Source organism: Diabrotica virgifera, chromosome 1 (genome assembly GCF_917563875.1).
Source record: "Diabrotica virgifera virgifera chromosome 1, PGI_DIABVI_V3a".
Classification (NCBI taxonomy): Eukaryota; Metazoa; Arthropoda; class Insecta; order Coleoptera; family Chrysomelidae; genus Diabrotica; species Diabrotica virgifera.
In genome coordinates, this window is record NC_065443.1 from 266,057,603 (window position 1) to 266,083,628 (window position 26,026).

General features: G+C 31.7%; 1 protein-coding gene across 27 annotated transcripts in view; it reads left to right on the plus strand.

The window, feature by feature from the left end:
* The window catches only part of LOC114344868 (voltage-dependent calcium channel type A subunit alpha-1), a 460,590-nt gene that overhangs the window by 283,404 nt on the left and 151,160 nt on the right, over positions 1-26,026 (plus strand). For 17 of the 27 annotated variants that reach the window (XM_050650056.1, XM_050650071.1, XM_050650052.1 and 14 more), the window contains 2 exons: positions 20,557-20,640; positions 24,338-24,367. In XM_050650056.1, the coding sequence (XP_050506013.1) occupies positions 20,557-20,640; positions 24,338-24,367 (114 nt within the window). Of the gene's footprint in view, positions 1-465; positions 577-20,556; positions 20,641-24,337; positions 24,368-26,026 lie in introns of all 27 variants that reach the window. The other 10 variants (XM_050650159.1, XM_050650110.1, XM_050650128.1 and 7 more) reach the window with 3 other exon arrangements.

Here is a 26,026-nt window from a genome sequence, read left to right on the forward strand (position 1 = left end):
TTTATTTGATTTTTAATTACCCTCAATTTTGGCAATAATAATTTTCTTGTAAAAACTTATAGTTTTTAAGTTATTTATGAAATGCCGGTTTAAAACATGAATTTTTCACGAAAAAATAAAATCTTTGATCTTTAATAACTCAAAAAGAATTGATTTATTTTAGTGACTTTACATAACAAATGTTTCTTAGAATTTATCACTCTATCGATTTATTGAATTATTTTTAATACAATAATTTTGACCCCCCGAGAAGGGATGGCATCCACCCCCAGGGTAAAAGCGCAAGTTGGCGCCGTGTCACTTTTGTTCCTTGAGGTATGCTCTAACTCTAAATACTCACCAATTTTCATGAAAATCGATGGATGTTCAACGAAATCGGAGGTAATAGTTGATTTTTACCTTCATACACTGTATTATTTACCAAAATGCTTCGTAGATTAGATATATATTTTGAGTTGTTTGTAGTACCACGACTCGCCACCTTTGTTGTCCGACATCCTCGCAGTTATGAACATACTTTTTACGTTACTCTTCCTCGGTGAAACATTATTGAAGTTAATCGCTTATGGTGTTAAGGTAAAGCTTTCATATTTTTAAACACATTAAGTATCAATTTACGGACACATATGTATATCACGTAAAAGATCTTTAGTTTAATAATAATTCTTAATTCTTATTTTAACTTACATTAGCTTTTTACTGCAGCTCTTAAGTGCAGCTTCTTTAGGAGAGTTCGGGATGGTCACATAAAGAAAAGAAGTGAATCAATACTCATTGGCTGAGTAGCGCGAGGAAAGGTTGCACTGCACCTATAACTACACTTCCATCTTTTGCCTGTATTGGATTTTTAAAGACAATAGATGGTGCCTGATATTTTCATAAAATATTTAAAAACGTCATGTAGAAATAATTTGCAACATTCTGCTTTAAACAATATTATAACATAATGTGCCAACTATTATTGATATTCTGTCAATACGAATATTATTTTTGTACTTTTAAGGGTATCCAAGAACAAGTTATATTTTAAAAATCAATTATGTAAACTTATAATTGATTTTTAGATACAAACATTATATTCTATAGCCCATTAACCTGTGAATACAAAGAAGGTAACGTTATGTTCAATATTAACAACCACTAAAATCAACCTAAGAGATCTATTGTGGCTTATCTCCTGTGGTTAAAGATATTCCTTCAGTCAGCCTTTTTAACAAAAGTCAAGCCTATCATGGCCTTGGATGACACTTACAGGAAGTCGTGGCTCGAGTTGATAATGCTCGAATTGAGCCTTATCCTAACCATCTCTTGGCAGTTACACAGACCATGTTCCGCCATCTTGTCATCAGCCTGTTCAGAATCTACAATTTGCACTTTCTGTCAGTCCGATTTTATTTATGTTCCTCTTGAGATGACCGTGTCCTGTTAGGAGACATACGATGATTCCCAGATCATACCCATTCATATCTAGTAGTTCATGCCTAATATTTAATACCAATCTATTCGTACCAATAGTTACGTTTCATCTGTTAAAGCCAGTCTGATGTTGTTCTGTTGGCTGTTTCTTGCTAGGCCAACAACAGGTGATGGGCATATGAATGTTTCATTTGCTTCTCCTCTGGTAAATACGTCCGCTTTTTCCTGCCCTTCAATGTTTGTCCAGATACCCAGAGTAAACTTACTTTGTTACCTTTATCGATCTATGATCGAATTCATTAATCATAAACTTTGTTTTTGATTTATTTATAAAGAGCCTTGCTTCAAAACTCACTCATTCCATTGGTTTTAAAACAGTTATATTGCACCAAAAACTCGTACTCGAACAGAAGCTTTAACTAACACAGGTTAACACAGTTGCCACAATTTTCTCAATGTGTATTCCCTATGTCCAGCTGAACTGTTTACGTACTGTATAATAAAATATGTGTAGTGGCTGTAATTCCTGTGTACTCGGCTAAATGATTCTAAAAAGAACAGACCTACTGCCTAAATATTTCGTGTTGGTATCATGTGACGTCACGGGCTATGGCGTGGATGACGTGCAACGGTAAGTATATTGGACGGATTGTATGTAATATTGATCGGCCTGTAGGATTTAGGTAGGGCGTTGTCTTGTCGCCATATTTTGTTTATGTTCACCAGCCTTACATTTGTCCAAATCTCTGTTATATAACTTAGTGCAATGGTGGCCCTAAAGTTCTTTGTTAGAATGGAAAATAAGATGCCCAATCCATTTTTAAGTAGGACAGGAAATACTCCATCCTTTCCTGGAGATTTATATGGAGCAAAGTGGTTTATGAGTCTCTTTACTTTCTCTGGTTTTATGTTTATTGCAGATAATTATCAGTCTTATCTCCTAGGACGTTTAGACCATTCTAGGGTTTCAGCCTGAGTTTGCTCATCAATAATTGTTGAACCTGGGAAATGGTTCTGTAATAAGAGCTCTAGAATTTCTTTTTTAGGTTCGGCAAAGGTCTCATCAGGTCTTTTAAGTAGGCCTGGTCCTTGTGCTTGATCCTTCACCCTTGGAATGAATTTTGTGGATTCGAGTGTTGGCAGGTATAATATGAAATATACTCTGGCAGAACCTCTTTCAAAATTCCCTTTTCGATCTTATCTCTGTATTGTATTTAGTAAGAGTATTTGTTATATGTTTCCCAGTTACCCCAGTAATTCCGGGTGTCCACTTATATTTTCCCCCATTTTGACTGCCTATAACTTCTAAACGGCTCAAGATAAAAATATGCGGTTTTCGCTGAAATTTTTTATTTTAGTAAAAGTTTTGTCTGAATGGATTGAATTTTTTATATCGCTTTCAAATACGAAATAAAATGGCGGATTTTTGAAAAAAACGTTGTTGACTTTTTTTAATGGAACACCCAGTATATTTTTTGTAAATTGAAAGAAAGATTATTCACCTATCCAGCGATATAAATTTTTTCGAAATAGGTTGTCAAATCACTGAGTAATTAATTTTTAAAATGAGAGGTGCAACGTGAATATCACATACCTAACCAAATTGATATCAATGTTATGTGATTTCCACATTGCATCTCTCATTTTAAAAATTAATTGCTCATTCATTTGACAACCTATTTTAAAAATTTTTATATCGCTGAATAGGTAAATGACCGTTTTTTCAAAATACAAAAAAATACACTGGGTGTTTTAATAAAAAAAGTCAACAAGCGATATAAAAAATGGTCATTTATCTAAAAACTTGAAAAAACCGTCATTTACCTATCCAGCGATATAAATTATTTTAAAATGGGTTCTCACATGAGTGAGCAATTAATTTTTAAAATGAGAGATGCAATGTGGAAATCACAAAACATAATATCAATTTGCTTATTTATGTTATTTAGGTATGTGGTATCCACGTTGCACCTCTCATTTTAAAAATTAATTACTCAGTGATTTGAAAACCGATTTCGAAAAACTTTATATCGCTGGATAGGTGAATGACCGTTCTTTCAATTTATAAAAATATATACTGGGTGTTCCATTAAAAAAAAGTCAACAATGTTTTTTTTTCAAAATTCCGCCATTTTTTTTTCGTATTTGAAAGCGACATTAAAAATTAAATCCATTCAGACAAAACTTTTACGAAATTAAAACATTTCAGCGAAAACCGCATATTTCTGTCTTGAGCCGTTTAGAAGTTCTAGGTAGTTAAAATGGGGGAAAATATAAGTGGACACCCGGTATAATAATATATTATATAGTATATTAAACTAAGACCACTAGTTTTTAACTAAAGATAATTTATTTATTTCCTCTTGTTTCAATACCCACTTTTAAACATTGTTGTCCCAATAAGCTGCTGTTATTGACTTTTGGTTAGTAGCCGAAACGTTAATAATAAAGAGTGTTTTTGCATTTTTTTATTTTTCCAAATAGCCCAGTAAATGACCGTTTTGGAGTGTAATTTTCAGGGTCAACTCCGAATTGCATGAACATTTGGATTTAGTTTCCATTTACCTTTCACTTCAAAGTTGAAGTTGCGCCGTTGCGTGCTTTTACTTGGGGGGTGAAAGTCACCCCTTCTCGGGGGTGAAAAAACGCGCATTTAAAATAAGTCCGGAAATGGATAAATTTGACTAATTGTAAGTAACTTACGGTTTATAGAGATTTTTACGTAAGGCAATACTTTTCGAGTTATTTGCGATTTAAAATGTTTATTTTTCGACACAAAAACAACTTCGTCAGAACGCTTTTCGTGAATTACACAAAAAGCAAATATTTTATAGAAAAAAATATTCTTAATAAAAATGTAGCTTATAAATAACGAAAAGAATCGTGTATTAATGAAGTCTATAAAGCCAGTAAAAGCAAAGTTGTATCTCATGAAAAATATGTTCTTATTCGTCAAATTCCAAATCGAATATTTCAACGTGAAATAACCAAAAAATTTCCGGGAGGCCGGCAATTTTAGGGAAAAAGTTATAAAAATTGTATAAGTGTTTAAAAAAAGCTTTATTTTTATTTTTTATAAAAGTTTCTAGCAACAAAACTAAACGAGTTACGCTCAACATAAAGTTGGCCCCTTTTTTTGTTAAAAAAATCGTGAAAATTTCCCCCTATTTAGCACCCTAAATAAAATTAATCGTTACCGATTTACCTTTTACTTTATATGTATGTGTATTGTTTATAAGATATGTAAGTTGAACCAGTTCGAAGTGCTTATATTTGAAAAAATTTGGTTCATAGTAAAAAACACTTTTTTCTAAAAAGTTTGGAAAAATTTCCTTTTTAAAATAACTTAAAAATTATTAGTAACACGAAGAATCTCAAAGAATAAAGAAATGTAGCTTTTGCTTTTATAAATATGCTAGTTTCATTTTGTTTTTCTGTTAGACAAAAATTGGTTAAGATATGGCTGTTCAAAGTTTGCATACACTCGTGATTAGTGACTCGTTCAAACCTTTTCAACAAAAATAAGCACTTTAAACCAGTGAAACTTACAGATCATATAAAAAATACATAAGTAAAGTATATTGTTTCTAAAGCGGTAACGATTAATTTCATTTGGGGTGCTAAACAGAGGGAGATTTTCATGATTGTTTTTAGCAAAAAAAGGGAACAACTTTATTTTGAGCGTAACTTGCTTAGCTTTAATTATAGAAACTTTTATGATAAATAAAAATAAACCTTTTTTTGAACACTTTAAAAAAGTTTTATTGGATTTTTCCCGAAGAGTGTTTAATTTTTAATTATTTCACGTTGAAATATTATATTTGGAATTTGACGAATAAAAACGTATATTGCATGAGCTACAACTTTGCTTTTGCTGGGTCTATAGACTTCGTGAATACACAATTTTTTTTTCGTTTTTTTTATGCTACATTTTGCTAAGAATATTTTTTTCGATAAAAAACTTAGTTTTTGATTGTTTTTTGGCGAAAAACCGCCTGAAAACGTTTTTTTGTCGAAAAATAAACATTTTCAATCAGAAACAACTCGAAAAGTATTGATTTACTTAAAAAAAATTCGATATAACAAAAGTTGCTGAGAATTAGCAAATTTATCAATTTCCGGAATTATTTTAAACTCGTGTTTTTTCACCCCCGAGAAGGGGTGATTGTCATCTCCCAATTAAAAGCAACCAGCGGTACTAGTTAAACTTTTAAGTGCAGGCTAAGTACAACCTAAATCCAAATGTTTATGCGATTCGGATTTGATTCTAAAAATTACACGGTGTCGCCGTATTTCCCGTTCATTTACTGGGCTAAAAATATATTTTAAAAATTGAGATGACATAAAAAAGCGGGATTGGAACAATAATCCGACGAAAGTAAGGGTAAGTTTAAATTCGTTTAAATTTCAGGTAAGGAGATCCATATTGATATTTGAGATATTATAATGTCTATATTTTATGTAAGTGCGTATTTTGTAGTTTATCAAAAGCGTTTGACAGAGAAAACATTAATATTATTAATAAACATATTTAACTAAAGATCTTTTACATTTTAATTAAGAATATAGTATAAACTTTCATAATAACTCACAGGTAGATATTGATTTAGTACCATTGTCACAAGTATTGAGTAACATTTTGACGATCGCTACAAGCTTTAGCAGTAAAACTAGAGAAATATTTTTATAGTTATTTTTTAACCAGAATGTTATCATGGAATCTACAAATTGTAATTATGTAACATGTTTGTTGTTTATGATGTTGTTGTTATTCCAACTTAAAATAATAATTGTAAACAAATCCCCAATTTTTGAATTTTAAAGTTAAAGAAGAGAATCTCTATTTTGGAGAAAAGAAATATCTTCATTGACGAAAGCTAGGAACTATATCCTCGTTTTTTTTTTATAGGTTTTACTAGGCATTTACAAGTTTAATCTCTAATATTTCTAATTCTTTGAGTAAAACGTTAAAACTAAAAAAAACCTAATATAGTAAGAGAAATTGTTTCTAATCAAGGTCATTATTATAGCATACTAATTAGGCTACCTCTACTATGGCAAAAATTAAAATATTTTGATTTCGGAAGTTCGAATGTGTATGCTTTTAACAAAATTCAGCTTGATATTAATCAACTTCTTTTTTGGTACGCGGTATACGCCTATAGCATGTACGTATTTAAATAAATCGCTGTAAGCATTGACAACAATTTTAGTTTAAAAAAAACTAGCCATTTAAGAACATCTTGTTAAAAGTAATGCTGTCTGCTGTGTAATATCCAAAAATGTCATCACACAAAAGGAAAGATACGGTGGCAAGAATATTAAAACAAAACGAATACTGACCAAATTCAAATCATAATTCCTTCAGACATTCAAAGGAAGAAATTATAGTCTTTGATTTTTAATCCCTCATCTGAAACGGTTTAAAAGTTTTCTATTTTAACCGTTTTCTGAATATCTACGACTCACTTTTTCATTGAAAAATGTTGTAGACATTCTTAAACACGAATAGTATTAGGGAAGCTGATAATGAATATGAGCAGAAAAATATTATCCTCGTCCTATAAAGAGGGTATTCAGTCCATTCAACCAAAACAACAATGGAGATATAAAACAAAATACTAAATTGGAGAAGCAGTAGGTTGATCGAGAATTCAAACAAAAATAAACAATGTCAGTATTACTTTAGGTTGCAGGCTTAATGAAAATTTTATTAAAAAAACTTACAGTGTAACTGGTATGATTTTAAAAAATTAATCATTAATCATAAAATTATTGAAAAGGATTAAAATTTTCAAAACGTTTTCGGATCTATCAAATCATCATCAGTATATTCTGAAATTAAGTAAGCCCACGTTAATTTAGTAAATAAATGGTCTGTCAACATAAAAAGATGATAACCTATTTGAGAATTTGCAAAATATCATTTCCAAAACGATATAAAAACCTTTGATTTACATTTTAAATACACTCACCGGCACAAAATTCCGCCACCCAAAATTTTTGAATAAGTTTGACAATTTATAACTTTATTATTTGTGCTCAGATTTTCAAAATTCTTGCTCCAGTTTGTAGGTACATGTATTGTTATCGTTTGGTGTTATTCCGGTAACAAAAAAGTTTTGCTTGCATGGCATTATACAGGGGTGAATGGAAGCGTTGTATTTTCTCCTAACTTTAAAAAATTCTGTGGAAAAATGGAATAGCTGATTTTGTTTCATAGTCCTGTCATATTATCCCGGAGGCATCACTAAAATTTTGTTTTTTGAATTATCCGAATATCTCTATTCTTGTAAGAGCTGTACTATTTTTTGTTAATAAAAACACTGATTGACTCATAAAATAGAGCTTGGATTGATAAGATTAGAATGGCCCGCATGTAGCCCAGATCTTAATCTTATTGAGTATTTATAAGATGAACTAAAAAAAGCTATTCGCCGTCATTCTAGCCCTCCAGAAAATTGGTACAGTTATGGCCCTGGTAGAGGAATATCGGGCTATTCCCCAGGCAAGGATAACACACACCTTTATTCGATGCTAAACAGATTGCGAGCAGTCGCTGCTGCAAGAGGTGGACATACACGCTATTGAATTGTTTTGTTTTGTTGTTAATTTTGTTTTGTTAATTTTAGTTAGCGTTTGATATTTTTAATTAAATAAACCTTCAAAGTAGTGTTTGTATTTATATCTCTTACAAGAAAAGAGATATTCGAATAATTCAAAAAACAAAACCTTAGTGATACCTCCAGGATGATACAAAAGGAGTATGAAACAAAATCAGCTCGCCAATTTTTCCACAGAATTTTTTAAAGTTAGGAGAAAAAACAACACTTTCATTCACCCCCGTATAATGCCATCTAAGCAAAAAAAATTTATTACCAGAATAATAACAAACGACATCAATACATGTACCTACAAACTGCTGCAAGAATCTTGAAAATCGGTGTACAAATAATAAAGTTATGGATTGTCAAACTCAATCAAAAATTTTGTGAGGAGGAATTTTGTGCCGGTGAGTGTATAAACATTACAATAACGAGAGGAAACAATAAATGATAGCAACTATACCAAATGTAAGGAGTAGAAGCTGTCAATAGTTTTGAAAAAGTGACAAAATTTGAATACTTAAGTATACATAACGAACACGGGAAAACAAGGACAAGACAAGAGATAGACAAAAGAATAATTAAGGGACCAGAGCAGTAGGGACACTAAATTTAATACTGAAAGCAAAAACTGTGTCAAAAACAGCCAAACTGTGAGTTAATGAGGCAGTAATTAGACCCACGGTTATGCATGCCAGCGAAATGTGGACCATAAATCAGCAGGAAAAAAAAGAAAGTAGAGATCTGGGAAAAAAGATGCCCAGAAAAATCTTCGAAGGAATAGGTACAGATGGGAAAAATATTTGGAGAAGACGAACAAATAAATAAATAATGAGTATCTATGGAAAACCAATAGTTACGTCAAAAGTACCAGTCCAAAGAGCTAGTTACTTGGTCACATTATACGAATGCCAGAGAACCGAAATGTTGAAACAATACTGAAACATGAATAGGGCATCCAAAGAAGAAATGGTTAAAAGCTGTAAAGAACAACTTGTAAGAAAGGGACGTGAGAGATTGGAGAGTATCGAAATTAAGATGTGGAAATTTATAGTATTTCTTTTTGGTCACGATTCTTTTGAGGCCGTCGGGCTTCCAGTGTTTCGATAATGTCTTCCACTCTGTCCGTCTAAAGCTTCCTTGTTTATTAGTCTTTTTCCAAAATTTATTCCAAGCATTGATTTCTCCAACTTACGTTGTTTCCTCAATTTTTCCGCTAAACTCTTTTATGAGAGTTAAGTCTTCTGTCCGTTAAATATTTAGATGTAAAAAGGGCAACAAAAATCAGGGAAAGAAAGGAGTAGCAGATGACAATGGACAATTAGACGGATGTAAGAAAACAAACATGTGTGTAAGTAACTCCTTTGCACAGGTTAGAATAGGGGGAAAATATCAAATTCTGGACTGCGTAAATTCTGGACTGAGACAGGGAGATCCGTTGTCCCCATTGTTGTTTACCTGGCCTTAGAATATGTCATGCGGAAAATATATCACAAAATCAATCATAACAGCTCGGGGAGCAAAAATCATACTCGCCTTTGCCGATGACGTAGACGCAGTAGCACAATCAACATTAGAAATTAAGGATAATTTCTTGAGCTTTGAAGAAGCTGCATTAAACATCGGTCTAAAAATAAATGAAGACAAAACAAAATACATGGTCGTCTCAAAATAAGAACGACGGCGAATAAGGCAAAACATTACTATAAAAGATCACAACTTCGAAGTGGTTAAAGAATTTAAATATCTAGGAGCAACAATCACAAATGACAATAAATTAGAGCGAGCAGTGGAAACGAGAATAATGGCAGGAAACAGATCTTTCTTTGCAATGCAACATCTAATGAAGTCAAAACTTCTTTCACGAGGTGCAAAAATCCAGATATATAAAACCATAACACGACCAGCAGTCGCGTATGGAAGCGAAACATGGACACTAACAAAAAGAGAAGTAAATAAATTGCTGGTGTGGGAACGTAAAATCCTTCGAATGATATATGGCCCTTGCAGAGACAGCGTAACAAACGAATGGAGGCGCAGATACAATAACGAGCTAGAGTCTCTATTCCAAAAATAAAATCTAGTCAGATATATAAAGGCCAATAGACTCAGATGGGCAGGGCATGTGATACGCAGTAACGACAATTGCCTTATAAACAATGTGTTCTTGGAAAGGCCATATGGAAGAAGGTCTGTAGGGCGGCCTAGAAAAAGGTGGAAAGATGCAGCCAAAGAAGATCTAGAGAAAATGAGAGTGCGACAATGAGAATTAGTGGCACAGAACCGACAAACATGGAAGGCAATAGTAAACGCGGCAAAGACTCACGAAGAGTTGTAGCGCCATTGATGATGATGATGAAGAAAACAAAACTAAAATTTTGTATAAATGTTATCAGACGTATGGAAATAAATATGGGGAAAGATACAAAAAATACAAAAGCAGATTTTAAGCACCGGAACTGAAATTTCAAAGAAGGGGCGAAAGTTGTACGAAACACATTACGCAACGATGAAACACAAACGATCTTGAAATAAAAATTATCGAAATATAAGAAATTATTGTAAAAATGAACTATATTATGATTCAGTTATTGTGAGAAATTTTAAATAGTACCTACAAAAAATTTGCAAATTTTGAACAAATATTTTAATAAATACAAAACGAAAATCAACCTGAAATTGAGATTATTGTAGTTTCCAAGAAGGCTGAAAAGAGTGATAAAGAATAGTTCAAAGACAGATTAAGGAAGCTGAATGAGCCAATTTGGGCTCGAATGTAAAACTGGAGGGGAAATAGAACCAGAAATTTGAAATCAACAACAAAGTAAAGAATGCGAGTAAATTTTACTACGTATTAAACAAGACATTTATTCGAAAAAAAAAGAAGATCAGTATCAGCACCAAAATAAAAGTATTTAACAGCGTATTCTTGTCCGTGCTACTATACGGCTCAGAAACCTGGACTTCAAATAGCAGGGACAAAAGTAAAGTAAGTAAAGATGCAAACCAGCAACTGGTTTATGAAAAAAAATTATTGTTATTCCATTTGCAAACTATCATTTCTCTCTCTTCTGCAGTACAGTAGTAAATAGATCCTCTTTCTTTTTTTAATGTATTTGAAACGTTAATATCACAATATATACCTAGGTGATTTTCCGCTTATTGTACCTGTTTTTTTATGTCCACTTGATGTAAGTTCTTCCAGAAGCAGTAGTGTGGTAAAATAGTTGAAGGGTTTGGAATAGAAATGGTATAAGTCCATTAAACCTTGTTTTGAGATAATTGGACTTAAAGTTATTTCATCACTGTAAATTACTAAAATAATTTAGGTAAACTGCTATGCTTACATAAATTTTGTAAGTAGCTTATTTTTTGGTTCCAAATGTAAAAATAAAGAGTAGTAGAACAAAATTTTTTTAGTGAAAAAAAAATGTATTATACCGTTTTTATTCTAAATAAAAGTACAGATTTGAAAATTAAACTGTTTATTTTCAGACTGGTATGAATAACATTTTATTCATCATCAGAGGATAATATTGTATTATCATCATCATCAAGAAAATTCAGAAAACTCTGGCGTTTCCGTAATTTGTACAGCTCTTCTTTTATTTTTCGCTGGATTCGATTCATACTGCAGCGATGTATAAAAATAGTGATAAATACGAGGAATAAATTTAAGAAGCGTCTGTAAATTTTTCCATTATTTTATGTTAATTTTCGTGCAGTTATTTCTACTGTAAAATAAAATAAGTTTTCTGTCAAAAATGGGCGACCAGAGGGCGACATTATCTTACAAATGCACTAAGAGAAAGAAAATTCCTCATCCAAGGTGGATTTAAAAAAGAATGAAAAGGGCTATTCGGTGCTATTATACATATTTAAAATACTGTATATCCCGAAATTTAATACTGTGGTTGTCACAGTCTCGTTTGTGGTCACTGACAATTTTATTAAATTTTGAATAAGACAAAAAATGTCCTTGTCTCATGGAATGTACAATTCCTACATGGAATTCACCTGTGCAATTTTCCATATTATGTAGATCACACTTTATTAAAATTGTTGAAACACGTTTTAACAAGTCTCACTGTACCTACGTAAAAAATTCACTATGCTCGGAATCGCTTCGTCGCGTCGAATAGAAACGGTACAAGTAATACTTATACCTTTTTTATTCCAACACATTTTGAAGATTTCTTTAGAAGATTTTTCTACTAGCTCGTAGATGTCACTATATGTATGTTACGTTTGAAGCTTATACCCTTATTAATCTAAAAATATAGAATATTAAATTTTATAATATGTACTAATCTCATATTAAAAAAAAACTCCTATCCTTTTTATTCTAAACCCTTCAGTTGTCATAGTATACACATTTTAGGGCAAATTCTTGTTGGGACTCACCAAATTGTCAGACAACACTTGCTTGCAAACCAAGAAATTTACACTTCTGTTCAATATCAGTTGAAGATCAGAAGAGAACATCCTCACCTGAGGTTTTCCACGGACAAACTGTTTGAATCCATCTTTTCCATAATACGGAACAATCGACTTCTAAAACCATCTAGGCTGTGCTGTTTTTCTTGTGGTCGATAAATTTCTTGTCGTAGATGGCTCTAGTGCATCCGTGACATTTCGTTCTTTGCAATTCGGAAAGGCCCAAAGTATGATGCCTGGGGAAATCGGAGAGAGGAGGATATGGGACTACTGATGAGGAGGAAAAACCTCCGAAACCGGTATAGACTCTTCCTGCACTCTCCGATTTAACCAGATGCAGCTGCTGCATGTTCGTGTTGCAAAGAAATTGAAAATGTTTATACAGTTTAATTCATTTACTCTTTTCTTCAGTACTAAGGAATCTTTCTTGTTAGAACTTTTACCACGCTGAGCAGATGGGTTGTGAATTATTTAAAATTCTCTCATCTTAATTTCCTCGGCATCCTGTATGATTTATAATTTTTCAAAATCTCGGGAGGTTCTAACCAAAGAAAGTATTTCACCTGTTGTCAATCTGGTTGGCACGGGAACGATATTTATTGTCGTTCTCTGTGCTACTTCGATTGGTGACTTAATTTGTTTTTCGGTAGATGGCTCTAGTACATCAGTGACATTTCGTTCTGTGCAATTTGAAAAGGCCCAAAGTATGATCCCTCGGGAAATCGGAGAGAATAGGATATGGGACAACTGATGAGGAGGAAAAGACCTCCGAAACCGGTATAGACTCTTCCTGCACTCTCCGATTTAACCGGAGTATTATGTAGCTGCTGCATTTTCGTGTTGCAAAGAAATTGAAAATGTTTTTACATGATGAATTTCTTATTAATTTCATTAAAGCTCATCATTAAATGTCACCCTCCTTAAAGGGGTAGGCTTAAAATATTGGGCTTCTTCTTCTTCTTCAAGTGCCGTCTCCTAATCGGAGGTTGGATATCATCATCACTATCTTTACTCTATCCACCGCTGCTCTAAAAAGTTCTATAGAACTGCATCTAAACCAGTCCCTTAAATTCTTTAACCATGACACTCTCCTTCTTCCTATACTCCTTCCGCCTCTTATCTTTCCCTGTATTATCAGTCTTAGCATTTCATATCGCGGTCCCCTCATTACGTGTCCCAGATATTGTAACTTTCTTATTTTTATTGTCTTTATTATTTCGCATTCTTTACCCATTTCTCGCAGTACTTCCGTGTTCGTTTTCCTCTGTGTCCATGCTATTCTAAGCATTCTTCTGTAACACCTGTAACACATTTCAAATGACTGTAGCTTATTTATGTGTTCTTGCTTTAATGTCCAGCTTTCAAGTCCATATTGTAGTATCGAGAACACGTAGCATCTCAAAGCTCTTGCTCTCAGTTCTAAACTAAGGTCTTTGTTGCAGAGAACTGTTTTCATCTTTACAAACGCATTTCTTGCCATTTCTATCCTGGTCCTTATTTCTGTTGTTTGTTCATTTTTCTCTGAAATCCAGGTTCCTAGGTATTTGTATTTATCAACCCTTTCTATCGGCACATTTCCCAAATGTATGCTTGTTTGTATGTTTGTTTTCTTAGTTATTATCATGTATTTGGTCTTTTTTATATTCATTTTTAGTCCATATTCTTTACAGAAATTGTTTGTTTTGTTCAGTAGTAGTTGGAGTTGTTCAGCAGAGCTTGCTATAATGACGGTGTCATCTGCATATCTTATGTTGTTAATAGATCTTCCGTTAATTATTATTCCTTCACTTTGAGATAGCAATGCTTCTTCAAAAATGGCTTCACTATATGCATTAAAGAGTAATGGAGACATAATACATCCCTGCCGAACTCCTCTCCTGATTTCAATTTCTGGACTGGGTTCGTTATCTATTACAATTTGTGCTCTTTGATTCCAGTAAAGGTTTGTTGTTATTCGTAAGTCCCCTTTGTCTATGTTTTTTGTCTTTAGAATTTGGACTAATTTTTCATGTCTTACTTTGTCAAAAGCCTTCTCAAAATCAACGTAACAAACATGCACATCCACATTCATGTCCATGCATCTTTGAGCTAACACATTAAAAGCAAATAACGCCTCTCTGATTCCTAGTCCGTTTCTGAACCCAAACTGACTATCATCTATTCCTTCTTCTAGTTTTTTGTTTATACGACCATGTATTATTTTCAAGAATAATTTGAGAATGTGACTTATTAATGATATTGTTCTGTATTCACTGCAATCTTTAGCGTTTGTATTTTTAGGGATAGCACAAAAGGTTGAGAGTAACCATTGTTTTGGTATGTTTCCTGTTTTGTACACTGTGTTAAACAAGTCTACGATAATGTCTAAGGTTTCATCATTTATACATTTTAAGCTTTCTACTGGGATTTGGTCTGGACCTACTGCTTTACCATTTTTGCTGTTTTTTAATGCCGATTTAATTTCTTCTTTTAATATCTTCAAAACCGTATCATCTTCTACTTCGACTTCCATCTGCTCTGTTCTATTGTCTTTGAACAATTCATTTATGTATTCTGTCCATCTCTTTAATTTTTCGTTAGTACTCAACACAAGTTTCCCATCTGTATCTTTTAGTATTCCCGGTTTTCTTTTTCTGTTGATCTGCGTTAATTCCTTAATTTTTTTATGTGTGTTAAAATTATCATGTCTTTTCTGATGTTCTTCTATTTCTGCGCATTGTTCTTTTAACCACTGTTCTTTAGCCTGTTTAATTTCAGATTTTATTTGTTTATCCACATTTTTGTACATCTGATTATCTTTGTTTTTATGCTGACGTCTTTCTTCCATTAAATCTAAGATTTCCTCCGTCATCCATTGTTTCTTTTTGTATCTGATTGGTGTAAGAATTTCTTTTTGACATTTATCTATTTCTGTCTTTATTAATAACCATTTTGTCTCTGTTTCAGTATTTTGTTGGATTTGTTCTTTAACATTCATTAAACGGTTATTAATTTCATCTGTCAGGCGTTGTTTTATGAGTGGGTTTCTTAGTTTACTTGTATCGATTTTTACATCTGTTGTTCTGCGTTTTATTATTTTCATTTTGAGCCTAATTTTGGTCACTACTGGATTGTGATCTGATCCTATGTCGGCACCTGGATAGGTTTTTGAAGATATAATTGCGTTCTTGTATCTTTGTCTAATCAATACATAATCTATTTGGTTTCTTACAATTCTCCCTTCTTGATCTGCTGGTGACTTCCAGGTATATAGTCTTCTCTTTGGCATTTTAAACAATGTATTATTTATGACAAAATTATTGTTTTGGCAAAATTCGATAAGCCTGTCACCTCTTTCGTTTCTGTTGCCCAGACCATATCCTCCTGTACATTCTTCTACTTTTTCGTCTCCAACCTTTGCGTTAAAATCTCCCATTATAATTGTAACATCCTGCGTTTTAATGGATTTTAAAATATTGTCTAGGTCTTCGTAGAAAATTTCAATATCGCTCTCTGGTTTGTCCGCAGTCGGAGCATAAACTTATATTATGTTTAATTTGGGTTTATTCTGATTTAATTGTAAGAGGATAATTCTCTTGGAGTATGGAATGAAATCTTGGGCTAATGATATTTAAATACATTTATTTTTTCGAATCCTGAGAAAACTAATAAATATTTTTCAAAAATTTAATCGCAGAATGAAATAATACATTAATACCGAGGGTCGAAAGTCCCAGAAAACTTCTATAATGTTTATTTTAATAAGTTACGGGGATGCAAAAATAGAGAAAATTTAGCGTAATTTTTAATTTCACATATTTCATTCAAAAGAAATTTTTTGTTTATTCTAAGGGACTTTCAGCCCTCGGTAATAATATAATATTTCATTTTGCGTTTAAATTTTTCAAAAAATTTATTAGTATTTTCAGGATTCGAAAAAAATGAATGCATTTAAATAGCATTAGCTCAAGATTTTGCGCCTACCCCCAAATAGAATACCAAACATTGATAACCAATACTCAGAAATAATAATAGTTTTTCTCATAATAGTTTTTCTCATTTAGTCATAATATAATTATTTACATGGTTATTAAAGGTACATAATATTTAAATACATACAAGAAAATATTTTTTTCTATGGATGCTATACAATGTGCAACTTCTCTCACTACTTACATACATTCAAAACGAACAATTTCTCAGGCTGTGAGAAAAGTCGGCCATTGCAGTGAGAAATATTTTTTCTCATGAGTTCCATACGTAGAATCGCGGTTTCCATGGTAATATGCACAATACAAACACAAATATTTTTGTCAAATAAAATGTGTCAAATCAAAACTTATCAGAAATTACCTTTCAAAACTGTTCAAATATAACTGGTAACTATAATTTTAAATAAATAAAAGTATATAAATATTAAGAATATTAAATACCTACATATATGTGTATAATATGTATTTTATTTCAATTTTGGCACATAATCTACATAAAAACACCTAAATTATTTAATTTTGAAGTTTGAACTCTTGACAAAAACGCATCCATAGAAAAAGCACAGTGTACAACACGTGAGAAAACGACATATTTCTCTCTTGTTGCACAATATACTATTTAAATTAAACGATCTAAATAATTAATTTTACTCACATTCCTTCAAGCATGTTTGGAAACTATAAACTCTCAGGTAAACTCAAAAATTATATAGCAAACAGCTAGCAATCAATACAACGACTATACTAAATTTACAATCAAGATGCAGTAGAAATAAACAAACCAAGACACGTTAAATGCTACTAGAAGCACTCCTGAATCATAATTTACAATGAATATACATTGTAAATCCAAAATCATGATTTCCAAAATTTATACATTGTAAATTATGATTCAGGAGTGCTTCTAGTAGCATTTAACGTGTCTTGGTTTGTTTATTTCTACTGCATCTTGATTGCAACTTTAGTATAGTAGATATTTTTAATAATATGGCTTTTAACAAAACAATATGCGCCATTTCCTAACAAGTATTAATATAACTAAGTTACAGATATTTGTAAAGTGTTCGTTTATTAGGACGATGGCCTGGTTTGGAATACAAATTACATTTAATTTAGATAATTTTGTTCTATCCTACTATTGTTTTTTTATCCATTTGAGTGTTAGAAACAAGCAGAAACAGCAAATTTGGTTCTCTAATAAAAAAAATGAGAACATTGAGAATCATTTTCGGAAGACATGTATTTATTAAATTTTTGATATTTTTTAATATTTATTTTTACTTTTACTTATTAGTTATTTTCTTGGTAGTACATTCTTTCGTACTACAGATGTTTATAATATTTTGGAATCAAGTTTCTGGTGACAACCTGAATTCGTGCCTTCTACAATTTTCAAGGCAAACGAACGATAAATAATGCAGACTATGGGAATCTAAGATTGCATTCCACCACCAGTCAAGTCATCTAGGTAAAATTCATACGAATCTTGATGTCGTGTACTCAGATAAGATTAAATCTAAAAGAAAATAGAAGACAGTTAATATTTCATTCCGTTTCAGAGGAATCCATCATCTTATGTACTTTTCACCCTTTTGGGATCTTCAGGGAAAGATCTTCCAACGATAGAAGTTCTAGTTTTACGGATCTAAAACTCTCGTGGCTTTAAATAGATGTCGCTACAGCATCCAGCAGCACATTATTTCATATAATTTTGATTAGTAAGTCGGTTGGTTTTCGTTACTGTTAAGAACAGACCACAGGTCTCTTTGAGGATCCCAAAAGGGTGAAACGTACGTAGGATGATGATAGTTGCCTCTAAAACGGAATGAAATATTAACTGTATTTCATTTCTTTTTGCAACAAAAATAGAACGATCAGGGAACGCAAAATTTCACGAAAACCCCCAAAAAAATAAAGGAAGAATGAAAATTTGGCAATAGGTAGTTGAAATTGTCTATTATTATATAAGAAAAAGTTTACAATTCTACATCCTCTCCGATATACAAAAATTGGAAAATACGGGGTGAAAAATTTTTCCTCGGGAGTGAAAAAATATACGTTCAAAATAAGTCCGGAATTGGATAAAATGACTAATTATAAGTAACTTTTGCTCTATAGAGTTTTTTTACTAAGTCAATACTTTTTGAGTTATTTGCGAGTGAATGTGTTCATTTTTAACAAAAAAAAAAAAAATGTTTTTGCACGGTTTTTCGGAGATAATTCAAAAAGTAAGTATTTTAGCGAAAAAAATATTCTTAGTAAAAATATAGCTTATAAAAAATTGAAAAAAATGTGTATGCATGAGGTCTGCAGACCCAGTAGAAGCAGAGTTGCAGCTAATGAAATGTAGGCTTTTCTTCGCCAAATTCCAAATCGAATATTTCAATGTGAAATAACCAGAAAACTGAGCAATCTTTGGGAAAAATTCATTACAACTTTTTTAAATTGTTTAAAAAAAGGTTTATTTTTGTTTTTTAAAAAAACTTCTAATATTAAAAGTAAGTGAGTTACGCTCAAAATATTGTTGGTCGCTTTTATTTTTGGGTAAAAAAATGGCTAAAATCACCCCCTAATTAGCTTCTCAAATAAAATTAATCGTTACCGCTTTACAAGTTACTTTACTTATATATTGTTTATATCATCTATAAATTTCATTGGTTCAAAGTGCTCGGTTTTGAAAAAATTGGGTTTAAAATAAAACATTTTTAAATCGTTATTGTTTATGGAATTAACGTAAAAACAATTAGGAGTAGCAAAAATCTCAAAGAGTAATAAAATGTACCATTCTGAATATTTTTCATTTTTTGTTTTCTTGTTAGACAAAAATTGGTTATGCTATGGCTGTTCAAAATTTGCCTAAACTCGTGATTAGTTCAAGACATTTTAACTACAGCTTTTTCAAAACGAAGCACTTTGAACCGATGAAACTTACAGATCATATAAATAATACATACAATAGGAAACATGAAAGAATACCCATGAACGAACACATAAAGCACGCTTTATTTTCCTGTCACCGTGTCACAAAGAAAATTTTCCAGTGCAAGTACATGTAACAATAATTATTACATGTACTTGCGCTGGCCAATTTTTTGTGTCACACGGTGACAGGAAAATACAGCGTGCTTTATGTGTTCGTTCATGCGTATTCTTTCATTTTTCCTACTGTAGACAAAGTAACTTGTGAAGTGGTAATATTAAAACGTATATGTGATGCTAATTAGGGGGTGATTTTCGCGATTTTTTTACAAAAAAATAAAAGGGACCAGCAATATTTTGAGGGTAATTCACTTACTTTTAATATTACAGGTTTTCTTTAAAAATAAAAATAAACCTTTTTTAAACACTTTAAAAAAGTTAAAATGAATTTTCCCCTAAAAGTGCTCCGTTTTGGGTTATTTCACATTGAAATATTCGTTTTGGAATTTGACGAAGAAGAGCCTACATTTCATTAGCTGCAACTCTGCTTCCGCTGGGTCTACAGACCTCATGTATACACCATTTTTTTCAATAACCCATTTGATGGGCTACATTTTCGCTAAGAAAATTTTTTTCGCTAAAATACTTACTTTTTGAGTTATCTCCGAAAAACCGTCCAAAAACATGTTTTATTTTGTTAAACATGAGCATATTCACTCGCGAATAACTCAAAAAGTATTGACTTAGTGAAAAAACTCTATAGAAGAAAAGTTGTTTAGAATTAGTCATTTTATCCAATTCCGGTCTTATTTTGAATGTATTTTTTCATCTTCGAGAGAGGGGCATTCACCTCCATTTGTGTAAAATGGAGGAGATGTAGAATTGTAAACTTTTTCTTATATAATAATAGACAATTTCAACTACCTATTCCCAAATTGTCATCCGTCCTTTATTTTTTTTTGGGGTCAGATTTTTCTTTGATCGGGCTAAAAGAGTTTACAAGTTACATCAGAATACACTGGTTCACGTTTTCTGCGATTTAAAATATGGTTAATAGCAAGGCATCTGTCAAAATGTTCTCAATACTTGCACTTCCACCAACCAGCAGCAGCAAACAGTTCAGTGTATACCACGGCGCATCATAACTTCCAGCCTCACCTCGATCTTTACCAAAATCTAACTAATCCATGTGATCTGCTTTTCCACAGAACTTCTTCAAAGACCCGTGGAACACGTTTGACTTCGTGACTGTTATCGGTAGCATAGTGGACGCTATGGTTGTCGAGTTTGGAGTAAGTATGCCATAGATTCTTTAGAAATTACTAATATCGAGAAACATTTTACCACTATAACAACACATTTTACACAGATCTATCGTCGTCTCATCTGGAAGGTACAGAATATCAATTTAATTTTGATTGCAATCAGCACGATCTGTGCACTAACAGCATATTTGATATTAGCACTTTTTATGTCTACAGGTGAACCGAAATAGGAATAGACGTTGCGCGCTAGCAAATTTCAAATTACGGCAGAGAAAGTTGATCGACAACCGCTTAGCTGTTTATGTGGATAGTTTTACTATAGCGCCGATTAGCGACGTTGACAAGTTTTATGTAAAATCTCAATTTTTAATAATTTGTAATTATAGTGATTTTGAACTTTTAATTGTTCGTTTAATCTAAAAATGGGTCAACAGTACAACGTGGAGCGAAAAATTTTTAGTGCTCAAGCTCGTGAAATAATATACTCTGTGTTAAAATTCGGCAAACAAGAAGCCGCTACTGATAAACTTATTATTGTCTTTAAAAATGTTCAAGAACGTGTGGCTAGTATGAAGGATAATTTGATAAATAGAAAAAGAAGAAAAGTCCCAGATACAAAATTCATTATTAAAATAAAATCAAAATATTAAATAATGATTTAAATCTAAACCATTTCTTGGAACTACTTTCTGGTAACATCCTTTATCTCTGACTTCTACAGTTCATAATACACCAGTCAATGAGAGAAAAACAGGAGATTACCTTCGAATTCTATCCTGCTGCACGGATGTTAATAAAATTTTGGGAATAGCCTCTACTTATCTCCTAATTCTAATAGTGTGCTCTTATCTTGGGGTGGTTCACACCCCTTCTCGGGGGTAGAAAATTTCTTGGTTAAAATAACCACGAAAGTGGCTAGAGAACTTAATTGTAAGCAAAAGCTGTTCTATAATTTTTTTTTCAAAACTCAATATTTTTTGAATTATTCGTGGTTGAAAATTGGCCATTTTCATTGAAACATAACACATTTTCGAACGGTTTTTTGCAAACATCTTAAAAACCATGCATAAAACTAAAAAACTATATAGAACATTTTTGTAGCTTATAAAAAACCAAAGAGACTAGTTCATTCGTAAATCTTCTAGTTATAATCTAAAAAGAGATATGGTAGGTGAAAATAGTTTTTTTTTTGGTGCTTGCTCAAATCGTTGTATTCAAATTGAAATAACAGACAAACGGTTGATTTTAGATGTATAATATTACCAACACCTTCTGTAGTGCTTAAAAAGATCTTTAAAATGCGCAATATTAAAGGTATATTGCATTCAAACTAAGCGAGATATACTGCAAAAATTTATGATTAATGTATTTTAAGAAAAAATGAGAAGTTTATTTAACCTCTCATTTACCAGAATTTTAATGCATCATTTTACTTCTACAATACCTTTTATTATAGTATTATGAACGGATTCAAAAAGTTGGACGGGTTTAAAATAAATGGTTTTTGAAAAAAATACACGATCAATTTATAGAGCGCATTTTTAGATTTCCTTAAAAATCTTCTTTCTACATATAACTTGAAAATGATAAGGGATACAATAATGAAACATAAAACAAAATTTTTACTCAACAAAACCCTACATTTTGGGTGGTACCTTTTTTCGTATCTCTTATCATTTTCGAGTTACATGGAGGAAAAGGAAGATTCTTAAGAAAATTTAAAAATGCGCTCTATAATTTGATCTTATTTTTTTCAAAAACTATCCACTTTAAACCCGTCCATCTTTTAAAACATAGAAATAACACTATAATAAAAAGTATTGTAGAAGGCAAACGATGCATTTAAATTCTGATAGATGAGGGGTTAAATGTACTTCACATTTTTTTTAAATTCTATTAGTCATCAATTTTTTTTCAACATATATCGCTTACTTTTAATGTAATCGACATCTAATGTGACTTATTCTAAAGGACTTTTCAATCACTACAAAAGGTATTGGTAGCATGATACAACTAACATCGACCTTTTCTCTTTTATTTCAAGTTGAATACACCGATTTCAGCATGCACCAAAAAAACAAACTCTTCTCACCTACCATATCTCTTTTTGTAATATAACTAGAAGATATATGGAGGAACGAATCTCTTTGTTTTTTTATAAGCTACAAAAATGGACTATTTGAGCAACCTTAGGAATGTTTTCTAGCAACTATAGCAATGATGAGCCACACATTGAAAATATTTTTAAAAATAATTCACAAAAGAATATTTAATAAATTAGAAGAGAATATAAGTGACACTCAGTTTGGACTGGTAATCTTCATATAGGATTAATAGGATGGTAATCTTCAAATTTTCATATCTTGACGAGACTCGTGACATATCTTATAATAATAAAGACGATCGGTGTTACGCATAAAAGAATCAAAAATACCAAAATCTCAATTAAAAACTAGGTTGAAGAAAATGGAATTTGAAAATTCATAATCGGTAAACGTTAAAAAAATCTATTTTTTCGGCTTCCCATAGATCAATTTTCTTCATTTTGTTTTTTTCCCAAGTAACTCGAGTAGAGCCACCTAATTGACGCATTACTAAGTACCAAAGATGGTTTAGTTTTGTTATAAGTTAGTTTATTTATTATAACAAAAATGTTTAATTTTTTTAAACGAAGATTGTTGAAATAACTATTCAGCTTTCAAATGAGAATATTTTGTATTTTGTACGTTTAAAGGTACGCGTGTGGTAAGTGTTTCTAAAAAAAGTCTACAACAGGAAAAATATGTATACAGAGTAGCGAACAAGTATGGAAACACGGTAATTTCTCGGAAACCGCTAGAACGATTTGTATAGATTTTTGTGGGTAAGACTTTTCTAATGCGGCCGGTGCTATAGTGGTAATTACATTGTTGTCAAATCTTTCACTTTTCTGGAAATATAATGAACTTTCTTATTTCAAATAGAACACCCTGTATGAATAAAACGTGCCAAAAATTCTTATAGGAAGCTGATAGAAGAACGTTTGAGCTTGAATTTAGGTATTTCGTAATTTAAAAAATTATTTTTTTTTTACTTGTGTTTTTGAACACAATTATTTTTTTTTCAGTTTTTAATTGTTTAAAACTCGGAATCGATTAATTTTAAAAAAAATTACATAAGACGTTTTTTGTTCCAAATGATCCAAAGAATCTAACATTATGTCTATCCGTGACGAAAAAATTGATTTTTATAATTTGTTTAAAATTTAATTTTGTTTTTTTAATAAAAGTAGCCAATACCTCCGAAATTATGGCATTTAGATATAGGAAATATAACATGAAAAATAATCAGTATTTCTTAAGGACTGCACAACGCAAAAATATATAGGGTGTTCCATTTGAAATAAGAAAGTTCATTAGATTTTCAGAAAAACGGAAGATTAGACAACAATGTAGTTACCACTATAATATCGGCCGCATTAGAAGACCCTGACCGACCAAAATCTATAAAAATCGTTTTAGCGGTTTCCGAGAAATTGCCGTGTTTCCATACTTTTTCGCTACCCTGTATAGTTTTATTGAAACAATGATTCATGTAAACAGCATTTCAAAATAATCAGTCATTATTTGTGAGAACCGTGGCAACTCTGTAATTGGGGCCACAAATGAATTCTGCACACGTCTATTCATATATCGGTTGGAGTTTATGTTGATAACTCTTTTATTAAATTGTTGTTTCATTCAAGGAACGAGCGGCTCAGATGCAGAAGGAAAGGGTAAGGATATTTCTGTGACCTATTTTTTAATACGGTATATTTGTAGAATAGGTCCTTAAAATCTTTTCTCAACAAACGTGAATACTTCTTATCGTTGTTGTGTCTAGGTACATTTTTGTGGATAGGAAATGTAGGAGAGCTTTAGAAGAATGTCTTATTAAACTATATGTGTTTTTGAAAGAAATTTTTGCCTCAACGACTAAGTTTAAACAAATAATAAGATTTTTCTTTTTATAATTGATGGATTCGACCGTTACTTGATGGAAGTTCATTTTATCTCACAATAAAACACTGAAAAACCTTTGTTTTCTATACTTCCACAAAATTTATTACAACTATGTTATACTACACCTGTTTCGGCAGTAGAAGGGCACTTTGCCGAAACAGCTGTAGTAATAACATAGTTGTAATAAATTTTGTGGAAGTATAGAAAACAAACGTTTTTCAGTGTTTTATTGTGAGATTTTCTTTTTATAATCAGACGTCGGATTTATAGGTATCAAAAATTGAAGAAAAAGCGCCAATGTAGGCAAATATTTTTATTTAAAAAGGCAGACATATTAATATATGCAATATAGGTAAATAACTTATTTTTTATTATACAAAGTTAATTACCTTAAGAGGAAACAGTAGCGATCAACAGGTAGCAAAAACGCGTTCCAAGATTGCGGCTGTAATTTTGAATATTTTTTCGAGATATTTGGCACACTTATTCGTAATATAATAAAGAATGGCTGTACAGAGCCCAATTTGAAAAATATATTAATATGTGGAAATTACTCTGTAATTAAATACAATATTAAAAAAACGAGCCTGTACCGCCATTAAGAAGAACAAAAAAATACACTTTCTTCAAATAAACTTTTTCATCCGATACCTAGATTTTGTGCCATTTTGGAACAACTAAAATTTTTTATTTCATTAGTAGTTCCAAAATGACACAAAATCTAGGCATCGGATAAAAAAGTTTATTTGAAGAAAGTGTATTTTTTTGTTCTTCTTAATGGCGGTACAGGCTCGTCTTTTTAATATTGTATTTAATTACAGAGTAATTTCCACATATTAATATATTTTTCAAATTGGGCTCTATATCGCCATTCTTTATTATATTACAAATACGTGTGCCAAATACCTCGAAAAAATATTCAAAATTACAGCCGCAATCTTGGAACGCGTTTTCGCTACCTGTTGATCGCTACTGTTTCACCTTAATATTAACTTAAAACAATAAATATATTTACACAACATAACATGTTTTCGGCAATGCTTGGCATATTACTTAAGGACAGGAAAACAAACACATGGATGAGACAGAAAACCAAAGTCACCGATGTGGTACAAAAATCATTAAAATTGAAATGGGAATACGCTGGACATGTAGCTAGGAGCGATCTAAACAAATGGTACAGAACAATTCTAACCTGGAGACCATACCAACACAAGAGGCCCAGAGACCTCCTATGAGATCGACAGATGATCTGAACGAACTGGCGGGAAAAATTGGCTACAAGTAGCTTAGAACAAGAAGCAATGGAAAGAAAGACTTGAATAGGCTTATGTTCAGATGTGGACGTGAATGGCTAGACGAAGAGCAAAAAGAACATGTTTTCGATCACTTAAAATTAATTTGAACTTACATTGGAAATGAAAGTTATACAT